The 11,050-nt window shown below is 33.5% G+C and overlaps 1 protein-coding gene across 2 annotated transcripts in view; it reads right to left on the reverse strand.

Moving 5' to 3' along the window:
* LOC102605381 (structural maintenance of chromosomes protein 5) overlaps positions 1–8,002 on the reverse strand; it is a 28,200-nt gene extending 20,198 nt beyond the window's left edge. For both annotated transcript variants that reach the window (XR_001473225.1, XM_006345346.2), the window contains exons 1-12: positions 7,772–8,002; positions 7,183–7,360; positions 6,936–7,089; positions 5,686–5,759; positions 1,946–2,095; positions 1,707–1,811; positions 1,428–1,573; positions 1,059–1,170; positions 813–968; positions 464–585; positions 237–381; positions 97–162 (exon numbers count right to left, since the gene is read on the reverse strand). Coding sequence is in view for 1 of the 2 variants with exons in the window: in XM_006345346.2 (XP_006345408.1) it covers positions 97–162; positions 237–381; positions 464–585; positions 813–968; positions 1,059–1,170; positions 1,428–1,573; positions 1,707–1,811; positions 1,946–2,095; positions 5,686–5,759; positions 6,936–7,089; positions 7,183–7,360; positions 7,772–7,809 (1,446 nt within the window). In the remaining variant the exon portion in view is untranslated. The remainder of the gene's footprint in view (positions 1–96; positions 163–236; positions 382–463; positions 586–812; positions 969–1,058; positions 1,171–1,427; positions 1,574–1,706; positions 1,812–1,945; positions 2,096–5,685; positions 5,760–6,935; positions 7,090–7,182; positions 7,361–7,771) is intronic.
* Between the last annotated feature and the right edge of the window lie 3,048 nt (positions 8,003–11,050).

Genomic DNA, 11,050 nt, shown 5'->3' on the forward strand with positions numbered 1-11,050 from the left:
GGGGGGGATGAGGGAGGGTTGCAAGAGAGAAATATCTGCTTCGGCCACATATACTAGAATTAAAGACAGAGATGAAGAAAAATTCTTGTTAATTACCTTCCATATGTATCCTGGTACATCACCCTCTAGGTAATCTGCATGAATCCGATTGGAAACATTGACCTGAGCTTCCATTTCACCAAAGTAGTTAATAACCTTTTAGGTCTATAAGTAGTAGCATAAGCATATTTGTATACCTCAAGAAGAACTGGACCATAGACAGGTTTATTAAATTCATGTTGATGCTCCTGAACCCAATTGTAAGCTTCAAATATCTTTTCAGCACCAGAACTCTGTAAAGCACGTAACCTTTTGTTGTTTGTGTTCTCCATCTCCTTCAATCTGCAGAGGAATGAAAGGATGTGCAAGAATTTACAGTAATTATCTAATGCACAAAACACAGCAACATAATCCTGATATTTACTTATCAGAGCACTGTCTGAATGTTGTCCTATTCCGATCAAGGGTTCTTTCTATTTCTGATTTCTGAGACCTTAGCTCCCGTGCACCATCTTGCAGCTCCAAAATTTTAGAACCCAAACTATCCTGTAGATTTCAACCAGTTCAGCAACAAAAATTTGCATTAGCCAGAGATCCGTTTGGGGTATCTTACATAAAATAAAGCTACAAGACAATAGCTAAAGTAAGGTTTCCTTGAAATTCTATAATTAATGGTCAAATTAGGCATCCTTCGGTACGTAACCTCATGCCTATGGTTGTACTTTAAGCAAGTATGGTACAAGAAGCTACAGTAAAGAAAAAAAGAAGCCTACAATTTTATCTCTGGGAGGTTCATAAGGAGGAAGATTTGCAAGTTCCAATTCGGCAGCACTAAGATCTTCTTGAGCTTTTGAAATTCGACGTTGACGAGATTCTTCTTGCTTCCTCAAGTCTTCCATTTCTTTATATTTTCCATTCACTTGAACATCCTTTTATCATAGAAAAAAGTAAAAGTTGGATAGTGTAGAGGAAAAAGAAATAATCAAAATGATTATCTTATTGAGGCTCTGATAGAATACCAAACGGCTATCCTGATCCAGAAGTTTCATACGCTTGTTGGCATTTTCACCCAACAGGCCATTTACTTTTTTGCATTTAGCATCTCGTTCGGCTTTCTCTTGCTTTTTTTCCCTGAGACCAAATTGTTAAATTTAAGGAAAGTCAAAACAAGACATTTAAAAGAAAGAAAAGACGAAAAGTCAACTTGAAATGTACTTTTTGATTAGTATCCATTTGAAATATATTGAAAAAGCAGGGCCCTTAAAAAACTGAATTTTTTAATGTCAAGCAATTGCAAAAATTCACGCAATAAAAAAATGACCTGGATATTGAAATAAAGATACAAAATCTCTAACTCAATCAACAATTTACACGATAAGCTAGCATACTCTATAGGTTCCATGAGTTCATTCAAATTCTCAGCAGCTTCATCCAGCTTCTTTTTGGCATCTTGCTCTTGCCTTTTAGCTTCCAGAAACTCGGCCTTCTTAGCATCGTACTTCAGCCATGGCAATTTCTTTTTCATCGTTTCAGCCTATAAACATATTAATAACAGAAATTTTTATTTTTATTTTACTTTTTTGGGGAGATCAGTAGCATATCCTACAAACCATATTAATAGTTGATTAAAGCTCTCACCAAAGTTTAGGAAGAAGCTCCAAACTCACCTGTCCCAGGAGTTGCTCTCTCTGACGAAGACGCTCCACATCTCGTTCAAGTTGAGAATTGACTTCCTTCAGCTGATCCAATGTCTCTCTGCCACTCTTCACAGTCTAAAATCGATAATGAAATATTTTCATACAGTTTGAATTGTCAAAAAATAAGGCAAGACGTCTTCCTTGTTCACTAATAAATGCTTTGCAGTAAATTTATGAAAGCTTCCACAGATTGGCAAGTAGGAACTAACTCGTTCAGACTTCTTCAGCTCCTCACTTTTGCTTATAAGATCGACATGCTGGACTGGTAGCCGAGGATCACCCACAGCCTTTTCAGTCTCTTCAAGTAGTTGAACAGGAGTTAACTTTGCAAACTCACAAACCCTGTCTTGAGGTAGAAACTGAGGTCCTCCCCATAGAATAAGCACAAATCAGCAACTAGATTATAAGACAAGGAAGGAAATCTTACAAGAGGGAAGTAAACTCTTTATTTAGTTTAAGGTCTCAAACTTTTTAAGGAAAATATATATGATTAGTTGAAAAGGAAGAGTACCCCATGGTTCCATTTTAAGTTGACATTGTTTCCTTTGGTTTTTCTAAATAGAATGGCATATTTCTTTATTTGTGAACAACTTAACTATAAAATTCCATTTACCCTTAATGACACACTTTCAGGCCACATAAATTCATGACATGTTTAAAATCAGAAATTTCAAAAATATTTCTTAAACTTAGAGGGTGTTTGGATTGGCTTAAAAGTTGGTCACAGTTTTTGCCTTTTGGAAGTGTTTGACAAATATAAAAATAACTTAAATTAAGTTAGGAAATGTTTGGCAAGGTTAAAAATAACTTAAAATAAGTTTTTAAAAAAAGTAGGCAGGCCCCTACTTTTTATTTTTTGACTTAAAAGTCATTTAAGTTTGACTTATTATTTTTTATTTAAAAGCTACTTTTTTTAAGTCGATCCAAATGGGTTCTTAGTGCTCAATGAAACAGTGTCACATAAAATGAAATGGAGGGAGTAATTAAGACAATTAAAAAGATGTCAGGCAGAATAGATCATAACCTTGTCAAATATATTCGGAGCACACCTAAACTTCGCATTGACCTAATTACCCTCCTCAACTTGGTAATTTGATGTCATAACCCCCTGGACACTAACAACCCATGGATGTGTGACACACGCATTACCACATGGATTTTTTTGTCCATGTGCTTTTTTTAGAATAAAATATATATTTGTACCTTTCTAAGTTCACTAATTATTTAGATCATCTTTTCAGGGCCAATTCTACAAAAAAAAATGGAACAATGATATTTTGACTATAATATTTTTTATTTGGCTAAAGATAATGATATTCTAATCAAGGCCAGGAAAAGAAGAAACACACAACTAGAACGAATAATCATTGCATCTAAAGAAGAAATAAATAAAATTTCAACCAAATATTTTACATATTTGACCTGAGAAAAGAACGAGTGCGCAATTGAAATAAATAGTCTTTGCATGAAAAAATATACACATTTCTTTCCTTTATGTAGAAAATACTTGTTTGAACTTCATTAATTTGACTAATATAAATAAAGTTCCAACTAAATTTTGTAAATTTGGATCCAAAAAATGAAAAGAAATATATAGTTGAAACAAATAATCAATGCATAAGAAAAAGAATAAAAAACATATTAAGACTTAAATATGCAATATATTAAGAAAATATATAGAGAAATAAAAAAAAAATTGAATAGTAACTTTGTATATTCCTAGAAAGTCAAAAGTCAATACTAAAACTGTACTGGTCAATATTTACAACATGTTCTTCAAATCCTACTATATTTTACTAAAATGAGTCTAGTACATCAATTATGGAGAAATACAATTGAAAATAACCACTTGGAAGCTGATTATTTCGATTTTTCTTCCCTCCCATGTGCCTAATAGAGAGTGCATTCGCGCTTTGTGCCACATCAGGTCTAGGGAGGTCAAGGCTAAATCAAATTACCAAGTTCACGGGGTTAATTAGGCCAAAGCAAAGTTTAGGTGCGCACAAAATAGAACTCGACAAGTTTAGGGGGTCCTGATCTAATCTGCCAGATGTTATAAAAATTGTTTGAAGAGCTAGAGATAAACAAGAAAAAGAGGCAAGCAGATAAAAAGTAAATCTTCTGCAACAAAGTCAACATAGACCAGTAGGTCAAAAATGTAAAAATAGAAGGATAGTGAAGAATTTTATGAATATATCGATGGTCTTCCATCATACATACTTCTGCTCATGGCACAAAATGGTGACCAAATAAGACATCAAAATAAGAGACTTTGTGTAGAGCAAATTGGAAGAACTCTAAGCACTCAGTACAACATCCACCTAAGACCCAAGAGCAAAGTACATGATGTGGTTGGATAAAGAAGGTGCTTCCTAGACCTAAACCTTGAGATTCCCCCAAGTCATGAGAGCAAAAACAGTGCAACTGGACCACATTTGCATGTGGCATAAGTATATAATTCACATAAAAATTGTCACGTGCATGAAACTTCCAGAGCTAACTCTGGTTCAGAACAACCGTGATCTGCCAACCCAAAATGGTTTGAGAACATAATAGAAGCCAGTAGCAAAACCAAGTGTGATAGTTTTTGTTAACTTTCTTTTTCGTGTAAAGCCAAACATATAGATGATGAGGTTAAGCTCGTAAATCCAATTACTACCATACAAGACTATAGGAATTCCAGGTCCACAAAATGTAAATAGTCCGCACCAGGACTTGAGGGAGCCTAGTTGTTTTAGTCCTCTACTTTATACATGCACAGGCTCCATCTTATTGCTGGATATCAGTAAACCATTTACTGTTTACTTAATAAAAAACAAAGCAACTATGATATGCCATACCATTCTATTTAAATATTCTTACATGTGCATTTGCATGGAGCGTGTTTAAGATTTCATTTCCCAGAATTGTGATTTCACATTTGCATAGCATGTGTTATTAAGAAAATCAGAATACTTTAGAAAAAGAATTCACCAAGTAGATTATAACATATTAAGTAAAAATCCAGCAGACCTCAGTATCAAGTGCTGGATTCTTACTGGATATGGAGGGAAAGGACATGGGGATCTTACAGAAGGTAAGCAATCCATCAGCATCAGTCATGAGACATACAATTCAGGAGGTGCACTGTAGGGGAGCTATGAACTAGTTTATCCAGGAAACTAATTGATTTTAATCTCTATCCTTAGTATGCTTAGTTGAATGTTATTTTTATGTTGAGATAAGAGAGTTGAAGACTAAGGTTTGGGAACTGTCCAGTCTTGAGTATCTTGTGATGTACATATTCTCTTAGGTAATAAAATGTTTATTATACCAAAAGAAAATATATATAGTAAAAGTCATTCAACGAGAAAAAGAATTTCTGAAGAGTTAATATTGAACTAATAATCCAACTGGATTACTATAGAACTTCACATTTTGTAAAAATAAATAAATTGACAAATTGAAACATTATCCAATTATTTGGAAAACATCTAGTTTTGCTATACTTATCAACAGAAGTGTTGGTGACATACAACCAAAGGAACTGGCTAAGTGGTCACTATATATCAAGAATGTAACATTAAGACAATAAAAGATCATCAGAAAGATAATATCCACATGCTACATCATCAAAATCTTTTCTTCTAAATAAGTAGCAAAATTATCTTTCAATGGGAATTCTCAAAAAATAACTGAAGATCAGTATTTAAATTAGGGGAAATTCCTTAAAACTCCCATTTCACAAACATTCCCATCATGCAAGAAGGGAAGAATTTTCAAAAATGGGAGTTGAGCAAACATGGTTTTGTTAATGTGTTCAGAATTCAGATTTTAGAGGTTTTACTGGTGTGTTTTACTTTTTTTCATTTTTGGGGAGAAAGGAGATAGATTAGGGTGCGGATATATAGGTTCCACTGATGTTTTAGCAACATGGCATATTCATCATCTATGCAGACATAGAACTCACTTGAGTCAAATTGTTGACTTGGATATTGAACCTTTGAATTATATCAGTTACGTTCTTCTTTGGCACAGCTTTTCCTGAAACAGAAAAACAAAACATGTAATGACTGCTAAAAGTATCCCACATTAATTTACATTTTCTTTCAACTATTTTAACAATGTCCTGCTGACCCCGAAAAGGTTGAGCTGCCCGAGCCCCGAAGAGAGACATGATTTTACAAAAAAAAAAAGCAAGAACCTACTTATATTCAAAGAACTTCAACCAAACATATATAGGAAGTTCCAGTTGAGGAACAGAAAATGCTTTAAGATGATGAGAAAAAAAATTCAACAGGGAACAGAAACAGATTAATTGGAGTGGAAGGTGCAGAAGCTGGTCATCAAACATCCTCTGGTATATATAACAGGTAATAGGAAAAAAAAAAATTGTGTCCCATAGCCGGCTTCTGAGGACTAGATTACACCAAATAGAGTTAAAAATAGAAAATAAACAATTAAATCTGCTTCCCTGTTGAGCTCAAAAAGCACTATTGGAAAATTTGATTAAAGCAATATAGACAAATGCAAACCAACAACATCAAAGTGACAACTCCTGGTCTTCCTCCTAAAGTACCACTAGGACCAAAGTAACAACCTTCCAGTCTCCTTCCTGAAAAAATACTGCCAAAGCTTTGAACTAATTACAAATCATTCATACCATTACCAGAAGCAAGAAAAATTCCAACTTCATAAACATGAAACATAACATTTCAATGAAAGAGGGCCAAAATCGCAAACAAGATTCACCATGTGTTCCATACAAGATGCAACAATTTGAACCTAATTACAGAAGAAAATCCATATTTAACATAACTTAAACTGAGAAGAATTCTGGTGTGAATCTTAGCCTTCTAAGCAAATATCACAATCGAAAGAGGAGATCGGGATAGAATAATAAGAGTTGAAAAAGGATAGCAAGGTGAACATGCACAAGCTCCTAAATTTGAAATTTGGCAATCAAAAGATGAAGAATTTTCAGACCTGGAAGATGGATAATTCATCTTGGAAAAATTGAGAAAATTCCAAGTAATAGAAGTCTTGATTCACTCGTATTGATAACGCAAGAAGTCATCCACTTGAAACATTAATCTATAACATATTATGTCGTGAAAAGAGTAAAACAGTTCTGAAGGACATGTATCATTCAAGTCCTCACAAAAATAGAGTTAAACAGTTAATAAATTGAAGCATTTGTTAAAGATAACGATTTTTTACCATTAAAAATCCACTCAGACTTGTTCCGCGTATCTATTTTTCGCACAATAGTTAACTGGTCCTCTTTGGTTTCCCCTCTCAAGGAAATCTTGATGTAACCTGATTCTTCCCCGCGTTTCACAAATGCTCCAATACTAGAAGCCCTCCCCAAAAGCTGCAGTTTTACACAATTTGCATCTCAATTAGTAAAAGTTCATCCCTGAAATTCACAGGTAATAATTTTTTGATTCCTTCAACTTCTTCTGACCTGAGGCTCACCACCAAGACCGAGTGCTATTGCACAAACTAGAGAACTCTTTCCAGAGCCATTTGGTCCAATTACAAGATTTAATCGGGGGCCTGGTTTGCATGTCAACTTGCTGAATGTCATGAAGTTATGAAGCTCAATCTCAGTTATGTTTCCTGGCATATAATCATCTTCGCCCCTACACATTATAACACAAATATGCAAAATAAGCATCCTAAACAATGAAACCAGTATTCCAATTGAACTCACTACAAAAATCAAAGCCACAAAGAGTTAGGATCCTTTTGAAACTTAGTAAAACGAACCTCCTCGGTCTATGGCCTATCAGTTTCATCTTGTTGGTGGAAATCATCAGTTCAACAAATAAACAAGAACTATAACCAGATATATCAGTAAAACGCTTTTTGGAATTGGTTTTACAGATATTCAAGTGAAATTATACAACAAAAGGACGAATAAACCCTAATATTATAACACGCCTGATTGTTTTGCAGAAAAATACCTTAAAAAAAGAAAAGAAGTTATCGATCACAAGAAAAGAGAGAAAGTTCAAAACTTGTATGCAGTGTAAGTGAAACGTTTGTAGTACCTGGTGATTTTGGGGCGTTTGGCCCGACGTTCCGACATTGAAGTAAACGGTAAGGAATGAAGGAAGAAAATCAGAGAAATTTCTCGGCGCGAATTCCACGATAGAAAGCTCTCCTAGGGTTTTCTTTGCCGGAGAAACACTCGCCGGCGACTAGCGAAAGAGAGTGGAGAGAAGCAGCCGCTGTGATATGCGAAAGATGATTTTGGCGCCAAAAGAGACTTGGGGAAACGTGTGACCAATGCTTCTAGATGCGGCTCTGTCTACTCTTCTGGGGCCCAAATATTCCTGCGTGTCAAAGGATTATTGGTGGTTTTTTTATAAAGAAAATGTTTTGTAAAGATGTTGTAAAAAAGTAGGAGTACTAAAAAAGTTTTTTTAAGTTAATAAATATTTGAAAATAAATTTTTAATTGGTGTTTTTTATAAAGAAACATTTTTGCAAAGATGTTGAAAAAAGTAGTACTAGAAAAAGTTTTTTAAGTTAATCAATATTTGAAAATAATTTTTTAAATTTAAAAAAAAAATTGTTAAATTTTATAGGTAAATAAATATTTGAAAATAAATTTTTATAATATATTCCAAAATTTATCATCAAATGCTAGAGAAATTTAAATTTTACTTTTTCGAAATTAAAAAATTATTTGTCAAAATGTATAAACCTAATAAAAATGTTATAGAAAACTTAAAAAGCTTTATAATTCAAACTTTATTTTTCCGAAATTGTTAGTAGTAGTACATTTAAAATGATTATAGTAATTTATTTTGATAGATATTTAAAACATCCATAACAAAAAAAAATTACTTTAAAATTGTTTTAAAGGCGGTGCGCTCTTTAGGTGAGTTAACACAACATGATCTTTTTACTTATTTTAGAAGAAGCTTTGAGAAAAATTCAAATGATACACTAGGCTTGTTATGATAAGTATTAGGTAGGACATTTTCATGCATAAATTACAATATAACCTTGACTGAATTAAGTCGTAGTAAACATTTCGTTTTTATTTTTGATATAGTTTTTTTTTTAAATAACAAAGATTACTAATAATAAAAAAAAAACATCTTGTGTGGAAAGTAAATTTCTCTAATATTCTAATTTCATATTATCTCACGCACTATTTTTATATGTTTTTAAAAAATCATCTTACACTCCCATAAGCTCAACTTTATACCTTTTATTTTGCAAGCTAACCTATTTAGAGCTCACATGATAATCACAACTTGTGAATTTACATTTATAGAGAGTTTTGAAGTATCAACTCTTCTTAATGCCTGAAATTGATTGCACTATCTGTTGACACTCAATTTTGGACCTTCACAATATAAATTAATCATCGAGCTTCCTCAATTTCAAACGATTTAAAATAATTAGTTTTATAAAATTTCAAAATAAAATAAAATATATATAGTTTGAAAGTTATTTTAAATAGTTTGTCACTTTTGTAATTTTCAAATAATAATATGTTTCATATAATTATGTTTATAATTAGTACGTTTTATGAATATTCGAAAATTGTCTCGAAAAGATTTTAGTTTTACCTAAATATTTGGTTAATTAGTTTAGTTATATGATGGTCTATATGTTGAGTTAATTAGTTTATAATTAAATTAATTATTTTATTTTGTTAAGATTAAGAAGTTCGTTAGTTAATTATATTAATTCGTCTTATTTAATTACTAGCCGAATTAACTAAAAGAATTCAATTTGGCTAGATTGTTAACTCCAAATGGCCACGGTTTAAAATTCATATGATCATTATCTTAATTCCAAGATTAGCTTTTCCCAGCCCATTCTCCCATTTCCTTTTGTTTTCCAATTTCCAGTAACCCATCAATTTCCCTTGTCCAATTTCCTCTCAACCGACCCAGCCCACAAAACAATTCCAATCCAAAACACCTAGCATCAATACAATACAACAACATCCCAACCGACCCATTCATTCTCAACCCAAACCCGGCCCAATTTCTTACCCACAAAAAGAACCCAGAACGTTCCAAAACATCAAATACGACATCGATTCCAAACATCAATGCTCTCACAACGTCCAGCAGTAGCAGAATATTCCAAGAGCAATTCGATTATTCCCTTCCAACGTTCACTAGCAGCAAACAGTTTCTCACGGCAATGCACGATTCCCAAATGGAAATATAAGAAAAGTAGCAGAAGCAGTGAGCAGTATGCTGCAATTTTGTTTTCTTCTCCAAACGTCCCTATCCTTATTAATGTCGTAGCAGCAGCCAAGCAAGTCGTTGGTCCCCCACTTTCCCCTTTCGGAATGGGGTTGAATTCTCAGGAAAATGTGTCTCCCCCAAATGGTGAAAGACTTTTGAGTTTGAATTTTGAATGGGGCCATTTCACCCGAATTCCCCCCAAAATCGTGCCCTAATTCCTCCTATTTAAACCCTTCTCTTCTTCTTTGTTGGGGGTGGGAAGAAAATTGGGGATATTGAGTTGGGAAAAAAGTTGGAATTTCAGTTGATACGAAATAGGTTCGAGTTTTGATTTTCGGCCTTCTTTAGATTTTTCGGTTTCCAGTAGCTAAAGACTACATACAAGAATATATTTGCAAGAAGAAAGGGATAGATACAGTTATTAAAACTGGAAATTCTGAGTCCTAGAAATCTGTTTCGAAGCTTGCATAGGAGATTTTTCATAGTAGCCTTGTTTGATTTTCATTTGTGGTGAAGTCGCTACTCCTCTGTTCGTTTTGGTCGCAGTCGCTGCCCGGAAGAAGGTAACGCTCTCTCCCTTTTAATACTTTCCTCATCTTTTCCGTTCCAGCATAATGTCTATAGTTGTGCTTTTGTTTTGTTTGCTATTGTTTGTTGTTGAGTTCTGGATGGTTTGATATAGTGTGTATTTCTTTATGCTATTTCAATGTAGTTGGATTCGTCTGTTCAAATCTATATTTTTTCGTTTTCGATGTCTTAAGATGTCAAAATGGGAACTCATTTCGCTAACGTTGATGGTATGAGCTATTTCTTCTTCAAATGAAAGATGATTTCTCAAACTGTCTAATATGGAAATTGGATGTTATATTATGTACTGTTTGAGATTAAGTCGTGGCTGCTCTCCCCTTCTTGTTATATTTGTTTGGTTTTGGCATCTCAAACCAACGTGTTGGTATTCATGGCTATTTGTTTGTCCTGGAAGTCCAGTTTTCAGTTTAACGGTATATTTTGGCCCAAATATGATTGTTTAGCTTTACTATTTGCCATGTTTTGGTGTTACTGTTTGATAGTATCATCCTCTAAGGATATTACTTTCTTCTTTTTGCCTATT

Source organism: Solanum tuberosum, unplaced genomic scaffold (assembly GCF_000226075.1).
Source record: "Solanum tuberosum cultivar DM 1-3 516 R44 unplaced genomic scaffold, SolTub_3.0 scf00068, whole genome shotgun sequence".
Lineage (NCBI taxonomy): Eukaryota > Viridiplantae > Streptophyta > Magnoliopsida > Solanales > Solanaceae > Solanum > Solanum tuberosum.